This window comes from Chrysemys picta, chromosome 6 (genome assembly GCF_011386835.1).
Source record: "Chrysemys picta bellii isolate R12L10 chromosome 6, ASM1138683v2, whole genome shotgun sequence".
NCBI lineage: Eukaryota > Metazoa > Chordata > Testudines > Emydidae > Chrysemys > Chrysemys picta.
This window is the reverse complement of record NC_088796.1, coordinates 90375523-90395012: the sequence shown is the minus strand read 5'-3', so window position 1 is coordinate 90395012 and position 19490 is coordinate 90375523. Positions and strand designations below refer to the sequence as shown.

Here is a 19490-nt window from a genome sequence, read left to right as displayed (position 1 = left end):
TTTAAATCAATAAGCATTTACAGCTACAAGCTGTAGTTGTGCATGTTTGGGGAAAGGAAATGAGGAGTATTTCATGGCACTAGAATAAGTTAATATTAATGGAGATTTGGTCCCATTGTGATGCAGAGTATGCAAAGCCCTGGTTATACTCCAACATGTTGGTCTTACTAAAGGCTTGGTTTAGGTACTGTAAAATCAAATACTTAATATGCTTTTTTATTGAAAATAAACTTTCAGCAGCCATGTTCTTGGTTTCAATAAGAGTCTCTCACTGACATATTTACAGACAGAGATGAATAGTATTATGGAGACACTTTCCCCAGGGCACTTGTATTCTAACAAGAGCTAAACAATATTGATAATTCAATGGCAAAAAAAAAATACATTAATGTGGAGTTAAGGTTGTTTGGTGGTATGTTGTTCCTCTTGCAGAATGCTGAATTGATCAAAACTCAAACTTCTGAAAACCAGGAAATGCAGTTAAGGTTACCTATGCAAACTTAACTTTGCCCTCTTTCAGCAATGCCCTAATACGCTCCATTGACACACATGCCTTTACCCTGCCAACCCTAGAGTTGCTGAAATGTACGAGCTATTCACCTTTTACAACCATTCACTCTCCCCCACAGGATTCCATCTAACATTATTAAGGGACGCAAACAAAAAATCCAAGACTACAGTTATGTGAACTAGAAACCTTTTAGTTCGTGCCCACAGTGTCCACATGGGGAAGTTATAGCACAGTACTTCGATGCAAACTGCTATCCATATCCCTGTAGTCTGAACATAACCCTCAGTCATTACTACCTCTGTCTCAGTTTTACAGTACAAGGCAGCAGAAGAAAACCAAGGGGGGCTGTAACTTGAGAAGCCCTCAGCCGAATGATCCCAAATTTGGATCACTAATGCTACTCCCGCACTCTTATGGGGCACATCAAATTTCAAAACAATTGGATTAACTGTTCAAAGTTTAGAGAACTTACAAGAGTAGAGCTTTACAACATATAAAATGGCAGGAATGGAAACTCTCTAGTCACCTTTCTGTATTGGGGCATGCACAGTGTAAAACTGTACATTTTCTTACATACCATTCTGGTCACCCAAAGATTTAGTGAGTGCCAAGCACTATCTTGGATAAAACTTGACAGACAGACTATTTTCACCCTAGCTCATCGATCATTTGATCACTAGCTTTGGGCAAAAAACCCACCTAGAAACCTTTTTTAAAATGCCTTTTTATTTTCTGGGGCTTATATCTGTGGAAATCATGTCTCAAACAACTCCAAATTTGGGTCACTAATCCTATACTGCATCCTTCTAAAACACATTTAATTTCAAAAGAAATCCAACTAAGCTTGTCAATTTTAGAGGAATTAGAAATGTTGATCTTTAAATAGATGTAATGATGCAACCTATTCTAAAAAAGCAAGAATTTAGACACACAAATGAAAGAGTAAATTTTATTAACTGATGAAAAACTAATTATGGCATTAACAGCAACAATGTTTGAGCTCTGCTGAAACAGTTCTCTACTTTTTTTCTTTAAACTAACAAAGTGCAACAAATTAACTATTTAGAATGTCAGTCAAACTAGTAATTGTTAGCTTCTTTCCAAAAAACTGCATAGCTTTGCAGTGTACAACAAATATATACATTTCTGCAAAACCCTGAAGCACAAGATTTGATTTTTTGCTTTCAACTTGATGGCAAGTATAATCACCTGCATTGGTCAGATTCTGAGTTTCTTTTCCCTTTTCTCCCACCCTGTAAGGAAAAGTGAAATAGTAAACTAAAAAATACATTTGACATATTTGAATATTTAGTAAGAGATACATACGGGTATAAAGACATGCACGTCAGTTAAGCCAATTATTTTTGGATAGTTTAAATCTTGAATTGTATAGCATTTCACATACACAACTGAACCCTTATTATCTGAGCACCAACTGTGCTGTACAAAATAGATGAAGATAGTTCTTGCCTCAGGGAACTCACAAATGAAGAGAAAGATTGAGACAACACATCTGATCAAAGCAAAGAATATTAAAAACACTTTTGGTAGAATTATTGAAAGGATTCACAGACAAAGTGTGTTTTAAGGCAATACTCAAATTAAGAGGTGGTATGCAGTGTGGGGCACAGGTCACTGCTGGTGTGAACTAAAGTAAATAGTGGAGGCTTGGTAACAAAGTCTTTAAATCAAGAACTGAGGACTTCAATTAACTCAGCCAGAGGTTATGGGCCTATTATGGGAGAGGCTGGATGACGTTCTGTGGCCTACAATGTACAAGAGGTCAGACTAGAGCAGAGGTGGGCAAACTATGGCCCGCAGGACCCTCCTGGCCGGCCCCCATAGCTCCTGCCCCGGGAGGCTCACCCCCGGCCCCTCCCCTGATGTTCCCCCTCCCCCGCAGCTTCAGCTCACTCCGCCGCTGGCACAATGCTCTGGGTGGTGGGGCTGCGAGCTCCTGGGGCAGCACAGTTTCAGAGCCTCGGTCTGACCCAGTGCTCTGTGCTGCGTGGTGGCATGGCTGGCCCCAGCCAGGCGGCACGGCTGCCTGTCCTGGTGCTCTGGGCGGCATGGCTGTAGCGCTGCCAGCCACCAGTGCTCCAGGCAGCGCAGTAAGGTGACAGGGAGCAGGGGGGATTGGATAGAGGGCAGGGGAGTTCGGGGTGGTGGTCAGAGGTGTGGATAGGGGTCGGGGCAGTCAGAGGGCGGGGAACAGGGGGGGTTGAATGGGGGCAGAGGTTTCCAAGGGGGCAGTCAAGAAGGAGAGGGGGGTTTGGATGGGGTGGCGGGGGGCAGTCAGGGGCAGGGGTTCTGGGGATGGTCAGGGAGAAGGGGTAGTTGGATGGGGCAGGAGTCCCGGGGGGGGCCATCAGAGGGCGAGAAGCAGGAGGGGTCGGATAGGGGCAGGGCCTGGCTGTTTGGGGAGGCACAGCCTCCACTAACTGGTCCTCCATAGAAGTTTGGAAACCTGATGCGGCCCACAGGCCAAAAAGTTTGCCCGCCCCTGGATTAGAGGATCATGATGCTCTCTTCTGGCCATAAAATTTAAGAGTCTTTTGGTTCACAAATATGAGAGGGAGCTCATACAGGTAAGGGAGGTCATGGAAGACGGTGCAAAGACAAAACTAGGAGAAGGGGTCCTTTGATGGACAACCTAAGAGAATTATAGGAAGGAATAAAAGTAGAAATGGTGATGATGTAATTGTGCTGTGTCCTTAAACAGAGGACAAGCTTGAACTTTGCACAAAGAGGCAGCAAAGGGGATTAAATGAGGAAGGAGATAATAGGAGGGGAGGAAAGGGAAAATTTTAAAAGCAGAATTTGAATAGACAGGGAGGGAAGAGAAGAGGGCACTACAATAATCAAGACAAAGATGAGGATTTTTGTAGGAATAAAAGATGGATTTTGGAGATCTTGAAGAAATGAAAGAAATTAGCAACAGCATGGATATTAGAGAAAAGTTAAATGCAGCAGTAAAGTTGTAAGTCTGAGTGACAGGGAATATGATGGAGTTTGATGGTAATAGGAGGGTTTGTTTTTGTTTTGCTTGATTGGTTTTTAAGGTTAGTGGTGTGGCATGCTGGATGTTAAGATACAGCTGGAAGTGCGAAAGTGAACAGAGTGAGATGTCAAGGTGTGCATGTACACATTTGGGAACTATTACTGTAAAAATAATTTATGCTTTAAGAGTGGATGAGATCACTCCTGGGAAATGCACAGGGAAAAAGCAGGTGAAATTGAGGACAGAGCATCGTGGAATATCAGCGAGGGAAGATGATGAAGCAATGAGAAAGGTTGAATCTGTTGCTTTGTCAGAAAGAGTAATTAGATTAGAATGCAATGAGGTATTGTCGTGGGATGAACATGCAGTACTCCAGCATAAACAAACAACAACAGGTTATAGCTCAAAACAAGAGAGCTTACTGTTTACACCTAAGTCTATGCAGCTACTTGAAAACTTTCTATTTTAACTTACAAGTGATTAGCTTTCCCTATAACTAAGGATATGATTTAGTCACGGAAGTCATAGATTCCATGATTTTACAAACCTTCGGGACTCCTTCAGCTTCAGTCCCCCGGGTGATCAGCCCTCTCAATCCCCCGGTTATTTTTAGTAAAAGTCACAGGCAGGTCGTGGGCTTCTGTTAATTTTTGTTTATTGACTGTGACCTGTCCGTGACTTTTACTAAAAATAACTGACAAAATCTTAATCTTACCTATAACTGAAGCAATATTTTCTTTCAGCATTGTTTTAAGTCTTTTTTCAAGGGAAATACTTACCATACAGAAACAAGCATAGCATCTTATTGCTGTGAAATCAAATAATTTCACTATTTTGAAGATGCTCATAATTGAATAAGTATAAAAGCATGCAAGTGTGAAAATTCAGCTTACATTAAAACAATGTCAAACATTTTTTCATGTCTTGTATTTCGCTACCAAATTTTGCTCTATTGCTTAGCCAGATCTATTGCTTAAAAAACACAGATCAGTAAATGCACTCTTCTACATATTAAAAGCAAAATGAAAATCTATTTCATTTATCTCATTTGAAAGGTTTGCCACGGGTGGGAGAAAAAGCCAATAATCAATCTACTAAGACTACTGGCTTCAGGTTATCTGTCCCAGATAACAAGAAAAATATACAGTAACTCCTCACTTAAAAGTCGTCCGGTTAACGTTGTTGCGTTGTTATGTTGCTGATCAATTAGGGAACATGCTCGTTTAAAGTTGTGCAATGCTTCCTTCTAACATCATTTGGCAGCCGCCTGCTTTGTCCACTGCTTGCAGGAAGAGCAGCCCGTTGCAGCTAGCTGGTGGGGGCTTGGAACCAGGGTGGACACAGGACAGGGCTCAGGACGGAGGGAGCTTGCTGGCAGCAGCTGCAGTCTCAGCAAGCTAATCTAATTAACAAGGCAAAATGCGCATCTCTCTCTCTCTCACACACAGGGTGTGTGTCTCTGTCTGTGATGCTGTCTCCCCTCCCTCCATTCCTGCTGCCTTATAGAGTGTGAGAGTTAACCCTTTAGGGCTCAGCCAATTGCTAGTTCATCATATAGCAGTAAGGCATTCCTGGGAAATATCCCACCCTCTGACTCCTCCACCTCAACCAAGCTTCACAATCATCATCACTGTATACCAGTATTAAATTGCTTGTTTAAAATTTAGAGAGAGAGAGAGAGAGAGAGAGAGAGAGAGAGAGAGTGTTAATTCTTATGGGGAAATTGGATTCGCTTAACATCGTTTTGCTTAAAGTTGAATTTTTCAGGAACATAACTACAACGTTAAGTGAGGAGTTACTCTATAAAAATCAAGTTACTAGTTTAGATGTAGTCTTATATTCAAAATGTTAAGAGTATATAGAAGCAACAAAGATGTGCAATCTTGTTTACCTGTATAATTCAAGTACACCTCTACCCCAATATAACGCTGTCCTCGGGAGCCAAAAAAGTCTTACTGCGTTATAGGTGAAACCGCATTATATCGAACTTGCTTTGATCCACCGGAGTGTGCAGCCCCGCCCCCCCGGAGCACTGCTTTACTGCGTTATATTCGAATTCATGTTATATTGGGTCGCGTTATATCGGGGGTAGAGGTGTACGTTTTGAGACACAAAATGGAAGACTAAATCCATTCAGCCACTCAAGTAAATGCATAACTATGCTTCATTTTTTGTTACTGTTTTTCTAAAAAGTCCATTATATTTTTAAAATCGCCTAGGTAGTACTAACTTTAGCAAATACACAGCTACATTACCTTCAAAGCAACTATTCAAAAGTCAAGATTCTCTTGTATCTACGTTTCCATATACCATTAGAATTATACTAGACATAGGTGAATTTATTTCTAGAGACAATATAAAAATAAATACCTGATATTTTGTTAGTTCTGCTTGTAATAATTTCACTTTAGATCTTTCTTGTTCTAATGCAGCATGAAGTGTAGTCACCTACAACAATTTTTTAAAAGCGTTACAGAATTATCTTAATCTCCCAACACACTCCAAACATTTCTGTTGCAGTTCAACAGCCTAAATATTTTTGTTTATTTTATATAATATATATACACATTAGTGTTGCTGGGAAGAGAAATAAATATTTAGTTTATTCAAGAAAGTGATTATTCTCAAAATGATCAACATTTGATGTACCACACAAAGTACAGTAATATTCCCTAAGTCTCTTAGTTCCCTAGTGCCACTTTATGTGTTTGCCTGAGTAATGTAATATGAAAAGTGAGTTTTCTTTCAGATTTTAGCCATTGCATTATATTTTATTTTATGTCAGTGTACTGTAATTGATGTAATATAATGCAACACAATTGATTCCATTACCTCACTCTTAAGAAGTGATTATCTCAGCATTCATAATTAATGGAAACTGAATTATACTATTTCGTGTCATTCTATGACACTGCACAAATGAACTACTGGATCAAGTTTAAGATTTTAATTAAAAATTACTGCAAAGCTAAAACAAATACAGAAATATCTTGTGTGCTCCCTATACTATGTTCATATAATAAATGTTAATGCTTCACCTTGAAAATCTGCTGACTCTTCTGCAGTAGAAATCTCTGAATGCACAAATGCCATTTAAAAAGGGAGCTGATCTTATATACTCTATGTACATTAACACAAAGATTCCAGAGAGAGGGGAATTCTGCACTTATTTCTGTACTTATACCCATTTTCAGTTTGGCTTTGCTGTTTGCCTTCATATACTATTTTTAAAAATATTCACAAGGTTTTTTTTTATAAAAAACTTACCTGTAAGGTCAACTCATTCTTGATACTCTGAGATTCATCAACCTGTAGAAGTATTTCTGCTTTGTCTTTCACTTAAAAAACAAAACAAGAACATTAGGCTGTCTCTATCCTTACAAGTCTTTATATATAACCGCAGTTGGGGTACTGCTGGATCCATTTTTTTGCTACCCTTAGGATATTTTCTCAGTCATCATTGAAGGCAGGACCAACAATAGAGGTTGCCTGGAGCCAACAATTTATTACCATTTCCAGTAGCAGCAGCCTGTGAATATGGGAAGCTTTTTAGGCCTTTTAGGAAACTTTCACTGCCTGCACCTGTATGGGATCCCACAGACTTCACAGAGACTCACTATAGACCTGCGAGGCTTTCTGGTTATGGATGGAGCTTGAGATTGTAAGCTTTCCAGAGCCATGTCTTAAATCAATGTGAAAACCTTGGCTAAAGTTTTAAATACATAGCAAAATTAAGGTGTGCTGAACCTACATACTTGGTTACTTTCTTTGAAGTTGCGGATAATATAGAATAGTGCTATCATTATAAACCTTTACTGTACATGTGCAAATTGGGATTTTCAAGGCTCAATTCTACCACATTCAAGCTAGTTTTTACCAAAAGACAAAATTAATTTTTCCTCAGTAACTGTTCCATCAAATTAATCTTTCTGCCTCAGCTATTTCAGCAAGAGATCTAGTAAAAGAGGTAACAAGATTATTATTTTATAATAGGACATTGTTTCCACATAGGGTTGCCAATTTTCTACTCGCACAAAACTGAATACTCTTTCCTTGCCCCACCTCTCCTCTGAGGCCCTGTCCCCCGTTCACTCTATCCCCCTCTTCCTCTGTTGCTCGCTCTCCCCACCATAACTCACTCACTCATTTTCACTGGGCTGGCTCAGGGGGTTGGGATGAGGGCTCCAGCTGGGGGTGCAGCCAGAAAAGAGGCGTTCAGAGTGCAGGAGGGGGCTCCAGGCTGAGGCAGACAGTTGGGATGCAGGAGGGGTAAGTGCTCTGGCTGGGGGTGTGGGCTCTGGGGTGGGGCCAGGGATGTGGGCTTTGGGATACAGGAGTAAATTTTTAAAATAACTTTGTACACTTCAAAATTAACATCTTAGAGAATAAACTTTACTTACTTTCACCTTCCTGTAGCATTTTCAACAGCTGTGCATTTCTTGCTTTTACTTCTTTATACTTCACCTAATATTAAGAGATTTAAATAAAATCACCTATTACTATATGACAAAAGGGACATTCTTTAAATTGGTGTTTAAAAATAACAAACATCAAATTTGAAAGCAGTGATTTTACTGGTAATTTAAGAAGCACAAGGGTTCTAGGCTCATCTATTTAAATACATAAGAGTCAAGGATGAGAGAACATAGGAGAAGTAGTTTAAACAAATTAGAGGCCAAAGTCAAAGGAGCTCAAGCAGGCACTGGCACTACAGCAGATTCAAAATCAACTACACATGGTGTGAATGGAGAAAGAAAAAAAAAGAACTGCTAAACAGAGAAACAGAACTTGCTGGAAGATTTTAGCTCCATATCTGACAGGGGTTTTGTGGGTTCTCTGAAAAAAATGAAGGCCACGTGAAAGAACTGTAATGCCAAAAGAAGTGACATATCATTTATACTATGGTGGTAGCCAAAGAGCACAGTTAGGACTGAGTCCTCATTGCCTTAGGTGCTATACAAGGACACATAGGAAGACATGATCACTGGCCCCAAAGACCTTACAGTCAAGGAAATTCTCTTTTGGAATCTTCATCTTTCAGTTTTTCTACTCAGGAAACGGACCTTACTGATCTCTCCTGTCCATCTGATGCCTAAATTGCCTCTTCTAAGGTAGCACTTCTCATGACTGGTCACTGGTGCCAATTCTGGCAGTTTGGTTTCTGTGTCTTTTCTTAATTCTACACCCATTTTATATTTTCCTCATTCTCTTTTCTCCCCATTTCGGTGTCCCTATATTGCTCTCTGGCCTTGAAGTAAAAATATTTTTTATAAGATATCTTGAACCTGGTGGCAAGCTACCATGCTCCACTTACACACCAATCTTGTCCCTCATGTTAACTTCATAATGTTCCATACAACAAGGTCAGCTGGTTTATAAACAGAGAAGGAACACTAGGCTAATTAATGGGATGTTGATTCAATTGCATGGGAGCAGCATTAAGAACAGCAAATGCCAAAGTTGAAAAGGGGTGGGTAGATAATTCTACAGTAGAGTACCTTCAACATTTCCAAGAAAGTATACTGGAATGCCACACCATCCCTACTACAGCCATGCTTTAAAGCAATATTTATAGACCCAAAGGCCAATAAAAGTGAATTTAATTGTCATAGTAATGAATTCTTCTAGACTTACAGCTAGCTAAAGCTTTCTGTGCCCTTCAATGCCCAATAAACATACAAGACTATCGAGTAGAAACTCTTAACACATTACATCACGTGAAATGAAGCACTTAACAAGAATTCTTGTGCACTGCATTATTCTGCCAACTGTTTTCTAGGAGCAATATCAAATAGAAATGGTTTTCCATTTCAATTAATTTCATCTGTGAGCCAAAACTTTGCACATGACAGCAGCTGTTAACCAAAAAACTTGTTTCCTGTTTTGTAGCAGGTTGAAATCATTTTCTAATCAGAATGTCACTATTGTCAACAATTTCATGCTGTTTCTACAGAGTTCAACTGTTTGGTACCCAAGGCTAAGTTATGCAGCTTACATATCTAGCAATCTGTTTTTATTTACATAAACTATTCCTCCTTGTATTCCTGTTCACCACTCCCAAACAAGGATGAACAAAATTTGGTTTAATGTGACCAATAAGAAGTTGGTCCTGGTGCTTTAGTGCATTTACCAGAGCCTTTTGACATAATGGCAATTTCTCATAAAAGTTCCATCCTTGTTGCTTTGTATTCATTTTCAAGCTGTCAGCTAGAGTCGGGACAGATATTAACGTGGTGTTCCAGGGCAGCAATTCCGGGAATTTTCCTATCTAATTTAGCATCCAGCAACACCAGAGGATTTGGTAAGGGGTTAACCTTTGTACTGAATGTTGTTTTGAAATCTTCCTCCTAGGTTCGGAGAAGGGGCATAGTAGACGCAAAGCTCCATTTCAATGCTACAGGGCTGCAGCTCTAAATGGTTTCTCTTGTATCTGGAGAAGTATGTACTGGTTTCTTTTTTTAGGCATTTCAGATTGGTCTACAGTCTTGACAGCTAACAAAACGGCAACATCTGGGAAACAAATGGTACTTGGGTACACCAAAACTGATAAATATTTTTACTCCTTGATGGGTGACCTTCTTACAGTATTCAGTTTATTTTTAGATACCTGTCTTACTTACCAAGAAAGGTCAATCCATCTGGTACTGCAGGAACAACTTTGGAGAAAGATGCTCTGGAAAGGTAATATTTTGGTGGCCAGCACAAAGTTCCCTTTCAGACTAGCCATGTTTTGGCTTAATCAAATGGGTAAAAAAAGAAGTTAGACTTTGTTCAATACTTGGAGACATTATCAACTACATACCTCCCATTGAATAATGATGCTTTTCAGTTGCTGAATTTCTGTATCTTTCTTTTCAAGTTCCAACTTTAATCGTTCTGTTTTTCCATCTTTCAAAACAACCTCCTACAGAAAAATAAGCAACCACATAATTTTACGACTAACTATAAGTTTGCATTAGAATTTCAGTCCTGCAAAAGGCAGAATTCAGCTGCCCTTGACTGTCTCCAAGCAAAGAAAAAAAACAAAACACTATTAGCCTGGTTGCTTCAAAGTAGCTCTTGTGCAAGTGTGTTGGTTTTCCATAGCTGCACAACCATTAAAATATGATATACATAAATCAATAACATAAGGTGTTTAAGTTCTAACAAATACCTGCATGCTTCAAGTATGTTTTGAAGGACCAAGCCATAAAACATTTAAAGACTGGGTATCTGGCAGAATCATGTGAAAGAGCTTCTGTAAAATGTTCATTTAAAAAATATAGCTTTAAAAATATTTTCAAAGCTTTTATGGATGGATACACAAGCAGGGTATTTTTTTTAAGCTTTTTCAACTTCAAAAAGGAGCACATTCTGTGGAAGTGCAAGCAAAATGGGAGCAGCACTCTAAGCGTTGACTACTGGATTTTGTTCTTATTGCTAGAGAACAAGATTTAAGTGTGACAAATTATTTAAGTGTTTTCAAATATTAGTGTACACACTTTAACCCCACCTGATTATACAGAAGCTGTTAGAAAAAACTGCTTGTACCCAGCATATGAGACAACTTTGCCCTTCGTTTTTACAACTGAGGAAGTCCTCGTTTACTAAACCATGCTACAAGATTTTAGGAGCTAGCCAACTTTTTGATGCTTTAGATGTATGAGAGGAAGAGGGGGAATGGAAGTAGTTTTGGGCAAAAGTGTTTTGTATTTTTTTAAAGATTAAAGGTGCTACAAAGAACTGGGAGCGAAAGTACACACAAACCAGATTAAATGCTAATGCTGTTTCAAGTTCACGCTCGAAATGATTGGATCCTGCACACTGTGTTTAGCTGGAGCATATGCAATGCTAACAAAGTCATCTTTTCTCCAAAAAAGGTTTTGATTGTTTTTTTAAGAAGATTAGAACTAAAGAGAATATCAAAAAACATTTTCCCTGCAGGACTATAGCAGGGTTTGTGAAGGTTGTGAACAGTGAAGTCACAACAAGATTGTAACCTCAGCTCAGCTCTCTCTCAACTGAGTAGGGAAGGAAAGGATATCAAGTTGGGGGAAAAAAACTAGGATAAACAAGAACACATAATTAAATCTTAAAAGTACAGTCGTAACTAAATTACTTCAGCTTTTAACAGTCAGATCAAAACTAAGCTTGTTCTCTAACATTAAAGTTATATTCTTAAAATACAGCATTTGCTCTCCCTTCTGACTATTTCCTCACTGTAGGGAAGAAATATCCCACTCAATAACATGGAAGTCATAGGAAATATCCCAATTATGGTTTTCTGCAAGGACATTTGGTCACTATTGCAGCAAGGGGCACAGAGGAGAAGTAGTATTTTCTGAAGGAAAAAAAAAATTGCTAATGTCAGGCTACTACAACAACAATAATAGCCCTAGAAATATCTACAGGTAATCAAAGGACCTGATGACTTATCCATGAGACCTGCAACCAGACTGCAGGGACCAAGGTGTTAGAACTACCACCCCAGGAGCCAATTTTGTAATCCTCCCTTCTCCAAAGATATTTATGCTACCGGAAAGAGGTAAAAGAGGAGTGGGTCTTTGTCATTCCTTCCTCTTGACCTTCTCAGAGGAGGAGATTTGGCAGTCCCATTTCAGTTGTTTGCATTTTGTTTTTTCTTAAGCGACACACTGACCTATAACGTGAACTAGTCAAAAAAGTTATCCATAAATTGTGTTTTCAGCATATAACTGAAGTTGTGAGAGCATAAGCAGTCAGATTTTTTTTTTTTTGGTAAGAAAAATTACTCCAGAAGCTTCAAATTTTATTTCGATTATCCACCAAGCAAATATTCATTGTGCACTTGAAAATAGCTGCCATTGTACATGCCTGACTATGTTCATGAGATGTACAGTTATCCACTCCATTGTAATCTGTGAGTTGGTCTCTCCTTTTTTCTCTAATAAGTATTTTATGAACATCATCTTCCAGTCTATTGAAGAATCCTCCATCATGCAATAAAGTCTGGGAAGAGCTCAGTTCCTGTCAAGAATTAACTTCATGATTTATCTCCATTTAAATAGAAGTCAATATCCAGCTAAACAATGAAATATAGTTGAGTTTTAAAGAAGTCTGTGTTTAAAGTCACAAAAATGCACAAAATACAGGTATCAGCACTTTCTCCTTTAATATATAGAGACACATCATGAAACAAAATGGAGTACTAAATTTTACCTAGAGCATATTTTACTGCCAACTATAAAACTCTGAAAAATAAGAACATTTCATAGAAGTGATATCAGGTGAGAAAAATATTTCCATTGATTTAATACTTTTGTGCAATGCCTACCTAGATTTTTGAATTATAAAGAAATATTTAACATCAAAGTGATTTTTCTACCTAAAAGGGTCATAATACTAGGAATGTACCACTGCACAATATTTGCCAGTAATATTTTCTTATCTACTCTGCTTCTTAATAGGTATTTAGCTTCTTGTACCCTGCCTAGAGAACTTTTAGGGCCAGGCTTTCAAATCTGTCTAAACTGTATCAATAACATTTGCAAGCCTGTAACTGATGGCACAAAACTGGAAAAGGCATGTATAAGTTCTCATTCATGGACTTTTATCTTTGCATTTGCTCACACAAGTTTTATGGACATACTTTAGGCAGCCAATTTGAAAAATTAATTCCTGACTGTGACTTCAGAAAGTGATTAGGCCTCTTTGTTTAAATACTTATTTAATAACTATCTTCTGCATACAAAACCTCATTATTTAAGCTGGTCTTTGGTGCTGTGTTATGTTTATTAATTTAATAAAAACTAAGTCTTACCTCGTGTTTTTTAGCAAGGGGATCTGAAAAAGAACACAGGAAAAATAAATGTTACTTAAAAAAAAAAATACTACATTGTCTGATTTAATCATACCAAAAACTATCAAAGTGAGATAATTCAGAAGAGACTGAAAAATCCATTTTAGTTTTCCAGCATTAACTCTCATTCTTTTCCCAAAATTACACTAAAGAGGACTTTCTACACCAGTGATACTCAGACCTCAGTGGTTCAGAAGCCAAATTAGTGATAAACTATTCAAAAGAGCCACAGTAGTGTGAATTAATTGTTTAATTTACTATAGTACTATATTTTATATACACCTCTACCCTGATATAACGTGGTCCTCAGGAGCCAAAAAATCTCACCGTGTTATAGGTGAGGTCGCGTTGTATCAGGGTAGGGAGAGGAACTGCTCCCCGCCTCAGCTCACCGCCGCTCTGCCTCCACCTCCTCCCTGAGCGCGCTGCCGCCGCTCTGCTTCTCCCTCCCTCCCTTCCAGGCTTGCCACGCCAATCAGCTGTTTGGCCCAGCAAGCCAGGGAGAGGAAGGGGGGAAGAAGTGGAGCAGCAGCGGCGCGCTCAGGGGAGGAGGCGGAGATGAGCTGGAGTGGGGAGCGGTTCCTCTGCGCCCCACCTTTTACTTGCTGTGGCCCCCTGCCCCAGCTCACCTCCGCTCCGCCTCCTCCCACGAGTGTGTCGCAGCTCTGCTTCTCCCTCCCTCCCTCCCAGGCTTGCTGTGCCAATCAGCTGTTTGGCGCGGCAAACCTGGGAGGGAGGAGAAGTGGAGCTGAGCGGCGTGCTCATGGGAGGAGAAGGAGGCGGCGGAGCGGAGGTGAGCTGGACAGGGCGGGGAGCGATTCCTCTGTGCCCCCCCTCCCCCATTTGCTGCGGCCCCCCTGCCCCAGCTCACCTCCGCTCCGCCTCCTCCTCCCACGAGCACGCCGCTCAGCTCCGCTTCTCCTCTCTCCCAGGTTTGCCATGCCAAACAGCTGATTGGCGCAGCAAGCCTGGGAGGGAGGAAGAAGAAGCGGAGCTCCGGCACGCTCTTGGGAGGAGGCGGAGGCGGAGCGAAGGTGAGCTGGGGAGAGCCGCAGCAAGTAACGGGCGGGCACAGAGGAACCACTTGCGGTAACACGAATTTGGATATGATGAGGTAAAGCAGCTCCGTCCCCCGGAGTGCTGCTTTACTGCATTATATCCGAATTTGTGTTATATCGGACTGCATTATAACGGGGTAGAGGTGTATATCATTCTCATAGCAAATAAGTTAACTCAGTGCAAGTTGATAACTTAGTTAATAAAAGTATCCTGATTGATTAATAATTACATCACACAGTGTTTTATTATCATGTTCTTCAAAAAGTCGCAGGAGACACGTTAAAGATCCCCGATTTGCAGCTTGCGAGCCTCAGGGCTTCACTACCGGGGAGATCAACGCTGCTGCAATCGATGCAATGGGTGTTGATTTAGCAACTCCGGTACTCCAGCTCTCCAAGAAGAGTAAGGTAAGTTGACTGGAGAGGGTCTCCCATTGACGCAGTGCAGTGAAGACACCAGGGTAAATCGACCTAAGCTAAGTCGACTCCAGCAACGTGAATAACAAAGTAGCAAAGACAAGCCCTCAATCTGAGTATCACTGGTTTATGTTGTATTTTAAACCCTATTCCTTAAAATACTGTAACAGAAAGCAGACCTCAATTGTTAAATGCAGTGAGAGTTCATAACTGGCAAGCAACATTTTTGCAATAAACAAACTGCAGACTGTATTTAATTCTTTTCTGGTTTTTATATTGCCCTCATCACCATAGTATCTCAGTGCCTTTCAGTAGCATATTAGGTGACATGACCAGCATCTATAATTTGTTCAGACTCTCATCGTTTGCGGGTGTTTTATTGTTTTTGTTTCTTGGTTTGTTTTTAAAATCAACCCACATTTAATAAAATACTGGTAACTTAGATAAGTGCTTAGAATATTTTTTTAGATAGACTTTTGATTTAATAGTACTTTTTCTCTTTCCAGACCCTACCATCGTTTCTCTGCTAAAGGCAGGAGCCACTGCTCTGAAGACAACAGGAACAAACCAGCACCTAAAGAATGTACGAGCTGCTGTGGTAAGCAATATTTCTCCCTCCCTTAACTCTTCCTCCCCTAAAGAGCCAGCTTTTGGTGCAAAGGGCAACTACCACTCTCCTACCGCTGTCTGGGAAGTAGAGGGAACAGCAAGGCAGCAAGTACAACCAAGCTGGGAGTAAAGAGTTTTTCCTCCGGAGTGAGCTTGGACCATTGCCAGATGCTGGTCACTGCAACAGGTTCAGTACTTCTTCACACCCCTGCAGTTGAATACTTCTCTCATTTGCTCCTCTCCTTAGCTAAACTGATTAGTCCACATTAAAAATAATAAGATTCAGGATACATAAAGTTAGATTTAGAGCTATCAGAACACAGTGTTTAGTTTACTTGTTTCTAACACTGTTCAGTGAATATTATATTTAAATATAGTGTTACTGAACGGAGACTTTGGAAATGCAGAGTTTCAGTACAGAGGGTGTTTTGTTATTAAAAGTATATGTCATAGTAATTCCAAAGAATTAAACACTTGGTTTGTAAAGAAATATTTAAACATGCAAATGCATACCTATATTAATGTCAGACTGAAAGTCTTTGAGAGACACTGTGAGAGGTTTGTCTTTTCCCTGCTGGTTCTTTCTTTTCTCTTTCTTATTCACCGACTTTGAGGGAGGTGAAGCATTTTCAGAGTCCTGAAAGGAATAAAACCCCACTGATTGCACTATTTTACTCTAATGAATAAACCAATTAGTTGCTCTAAAACTGAGGTCCCCAAACTGTGGGACATGCCACTTTAGAGGGGTGCAGAGGAACATTCGGGAACATGTAGCAGGCCCAGACCAGCCCCCCTGGGGGGGCAGGGAGGGAGGGCCACCCAGTCCTGTCCCGCCCCCAGCTTTCCTTTGGCCCCACCCCCAGCCATGGTCACGGCTCCCGGACCTGAGCCTGGCTCTATCCCCAGCCTCAGCCTGGCTCCACACTCAGCCGGGGGCCAGCTGCTGACCCCACCGTGGCTTCACTCCCAGCCCCACCCTCGGCCGCTGGCTGCGACTCTGTTCCCGGCCTGAGGCAGAGGCTGGGGGAGGAACCGCACCTGGACGGGGGCTGAGCAGCCAGCCCCCGCCTCTGGCTCCATTTCCGGCCCTGCTCTCAGACCCACCTCCAGCCCCCTTACTCCTGTCCACATCATGCCCCACCCCCACTCCCAGCCCCAGGAGGGTTGGGGGGCACACGACCCTCAAATGTTTGGGGACCACTGCACTAAAGTTTTGTATTCTTAAGAAAAAATGACAGTACACAAACAAAACTCTTGGTCTAAAACAATTTGACAGCTTTTGGTAGACATCTTTCTCGCTCTGTACTCTGATTAGCCTAAAGAAACAACTATGTTCTTTAAACCAGAGTATAGCTATTCACAAACAGTACAGTGAATTGTCAGCCTACTACCCCAACACCTAGATAAAATGTTATCTAAAAATCAATTTGGTATAATATAATCAAAAAGCACTGTAATACAGTAGTGTCACAATCAATTATACTTGCTTTAAAAATAAACACCTGCTTGACATTTACTCTCAATATCCCTAGTCATTCATATAGCAGCAGACCGCCAATATTCTATGACCATGCTCTAGCCAACTGACATTATTGCTTAAATGAAATTAGACAAAGAGGTTTAGAGAGTTCCTTTTAAGCCTGAGGTTCTGTTTCATTAAATGTGCCATTACACTGAAAAGAGTAAAGTGTGATTTGAAGGTTTTACCTAAATAGAAAAAGTAGTTATATAGAAAATAAATAAAGCAGGGGAAAAAAATAAAACAGGCTCTGATGTTCTATACCAGCTGCTCTCAACTGGGGGTCCACTGCCCCATAGCTGGTTTCAGGGGGTCCGCGAAGCAGGTCAGCATTAGACTGGTTGGAGCCCAGGGCAGGAAGTTCAGAGCCCCCCAGGACAAGAGTCCCATCCTCCGACTCCAGCCTGAAGCCTAGAGCGCTCCTCTCACCACCTGTGTCTGAAGCCATGTCTCTCCCAGACCCCAGAGTTTTTAATAGCACTTTGGGGGGGGAGGGGAGGGAGGCTCAGAAAGAAAGAAAGAGGTTTAGAAACCCTGTTCTATACTATGAAACTACAATATAAACAGCTACTAGATTTTAAATTTACTAGCATATACAAAGTTCTCCCAAACTGCTAACGAATTAGCTTCTTTACTTGCAATCTATGCAGATGCCATTTGGACTCAAGAGCAAATCCCCAACAGCTATGCTTAAAGACTAAGTCTTTGCTTGTGTGTACTTCAGCATGCATTTTAAAATGAAGTTAAAATTGGAAGTTAATTTACAGTTTAGTTTTAAGAACTTTAACTTAATTGTGGGGATTCCCTTCAAACAAAAAACCTCTGCGAAGTCTTAGTTTGTCCAACAGAAGTACAAGACACTACTAAAGCTGACACTCTGAGCAAAAAAATGGATATGTGCCATTTTTGTTTTTTTCTTCTGTATAATTTAAGGTTTTTGTTTTTCTTAAAGTTTCCTACTTGTTTTTCACACTAGAAATTCAGGACTTATCAGCACTTTCTCTCCTGGAACACTATGTACAGCAGGGGTCGGCAACGCTTGGCACGCAGCTCGCCAGGGTAAGCCAGTTTTATTTACCTGCTGACGCGGCAGGTTCGGCCGATCGCGGCCCCTACTGGCCGCGGTTTGCTGTCCCGGGCCAATGGGGGCGGCGGGAAGCGGCCGAACCTGCCGCGTTAGCAGGTAAATAAAACTGGCCCGGCCCGCCAGGGTGCTTACCCTGGCGAGCCGCGTGCCAAATGTTGCCGACCCCTGATGTAGATGACTGGTGAACTAGCAAGACAACAATACAAGTACCAAAGAAGGTAAACCTAACCAGCTGAGAAGGAATTTTTAGTCAGCCTGTTCTAAACTGTTATTATCTATTTAAGTCAAATAACTGAAACAATTGGGAGGAAATATGTTAAAGATTCAACATGCCTACCACTTCAATTGAGACCTAAAAAAGATCCTCCTCCCCTTCAGTTCTATGATCCTCTAAGAAGACCTCTCCAGAGCCCGCACCAAGATCAATAAATAAAATAAAACAAAACACACACACGCGCGCAGACACACACACCCCTACATGGAACAAGGCTTAGCAGTCTTATTATTTCTAAGGTGAAAACAAATGTCTTTATATATCAAAGAAGCAAAGAGGGTACAAACTCATTTTCCCCCTTGGCAGGTCATCTTTAATATTCTCAAACTGTAATTTGGCCTCAACTCTCAAATTGGTTCTCTCAATTCTTAGTAAATCTTTGGGTATTAAGAAACTAAAGAGTTAGCTTACATGAAATGTTGTGGAAACCAAATTATTAGTCTCCTTTATCCAGAACTCAATAAAGGTCAAAAACTTGCACAATTTTCAGATCAGGATGAAGCCAGCAAATACCTTTTTGTGCTCTTCATATTCCAGTTTGCTTAGCAGTAATGCCTTTTCAAGATCTGCTTCAAACATTTCAGATGTCAGCTGAAGAAATAAGATTAAGACAAAAACTCATGACAGATTTTTGTTTTTATTAATAAAAAGCAAAACCAGCTTTCAATTGCACACCTTTAAAACTTAATTTTAGCCCATGGAATGTTACAGCTGCTGTCAACATACTCTTGGTAATATGATGAAATGTGCCAGTAAGAATGACTAAATACATTTGTACAACAGTTGTGTTTCAACCAGTAAGGTATTCTACCATGTTGTTAAATAAAAGTCTGTGACTGAAATCATGCACTACTTAGTCACTACAGGGAAAGGTAAGTTCTCTTTTTTTTTTTAATTGCATTTGTTCAAAATGCTTGCTTGTAACTTAGATCTTGAAGTTCTGCCTGCAGAAGCTTGTTGATTTTAAAGCCTAAAATATCAACAAGTAGGACAGGGGAAAGAAGAGCCTCTCAAAAGCATAGAAAAGCTCTGCTGCCCTTAACAAAAAGTAACTTCTGCTGAAGGCAGGGATGGCGAAAGACTCCAGGACATCATCTGTGAAAGTAAAAAAAAGTTTGTCTGGGATGCCATAGGAGGATGATGTGCAGTGCAAGAGTTGTTTCAGAGAAGTGTGAGGGATCAAGAGCTGTCTTAGAT

General features: G+C 40.5%; 1 protein-coding gene across 12 annotated transcripts in view; it reads right to left on the bottom strand.

The window, feature by feature from the left end:
- Nucleotides 1-1446: 1446 nt before the first annotated feature.
- The window catches only part of GKAP1 (G kinase anchoring protein 1), a 42456-nt gene continuing 24412 nt past the window's right edge, over nucleotides 1447-19490 (bottom strand). For 6 of the 12 annotated variants that reach the window (XM_024103359.3, XM_024103356.3, XM_005296820.3 and 3 more), the window contains 9 exons: nucleotides 18807-18884; nucleotides 15927-16050; nucleotides 13291-13313; nucleotides 12345-12497; nucleotides 10315-10416; nucleotides 7913-7976; nucleotides 6780-6850; nucleotides 5883-5960; nucleotides 1447-1764 (listed from right to left, as the gene is read on the bottom strand). In XM_024103359.3, coding sequence (XP_023959127.2) covers nucleotides 1717-1764; nucleotides 5883-5960; nucleotides 6780-6850; nucleotides 7913-7976; nucleotides 10315-10416; nucleotides 12345-12497; nucleotides 13291-13313; nucleotides 15927-16050; nucleotides 18807-18884 — 741 coding nt within the window. In that variant the 3' untranslated portion in view covers nucleotides 1447-1716. The remainder of the gene's footprint in view (nucleotides 1765-5882; nucleotides 5961-6779; nucleotides 6851-7912; nucleotides 7977-10314; nucleotides 10417-12344; nucleotides 12498-13290; nucleotides 13314-15926; nucleotides 16051-18806; nucleotides 18885-19490) is intronic. The other 6 variants (XM_065599444.1, XM_024103357.2, XM_065599442.1 and 3 more) reach the window with 3 other exon arrangements.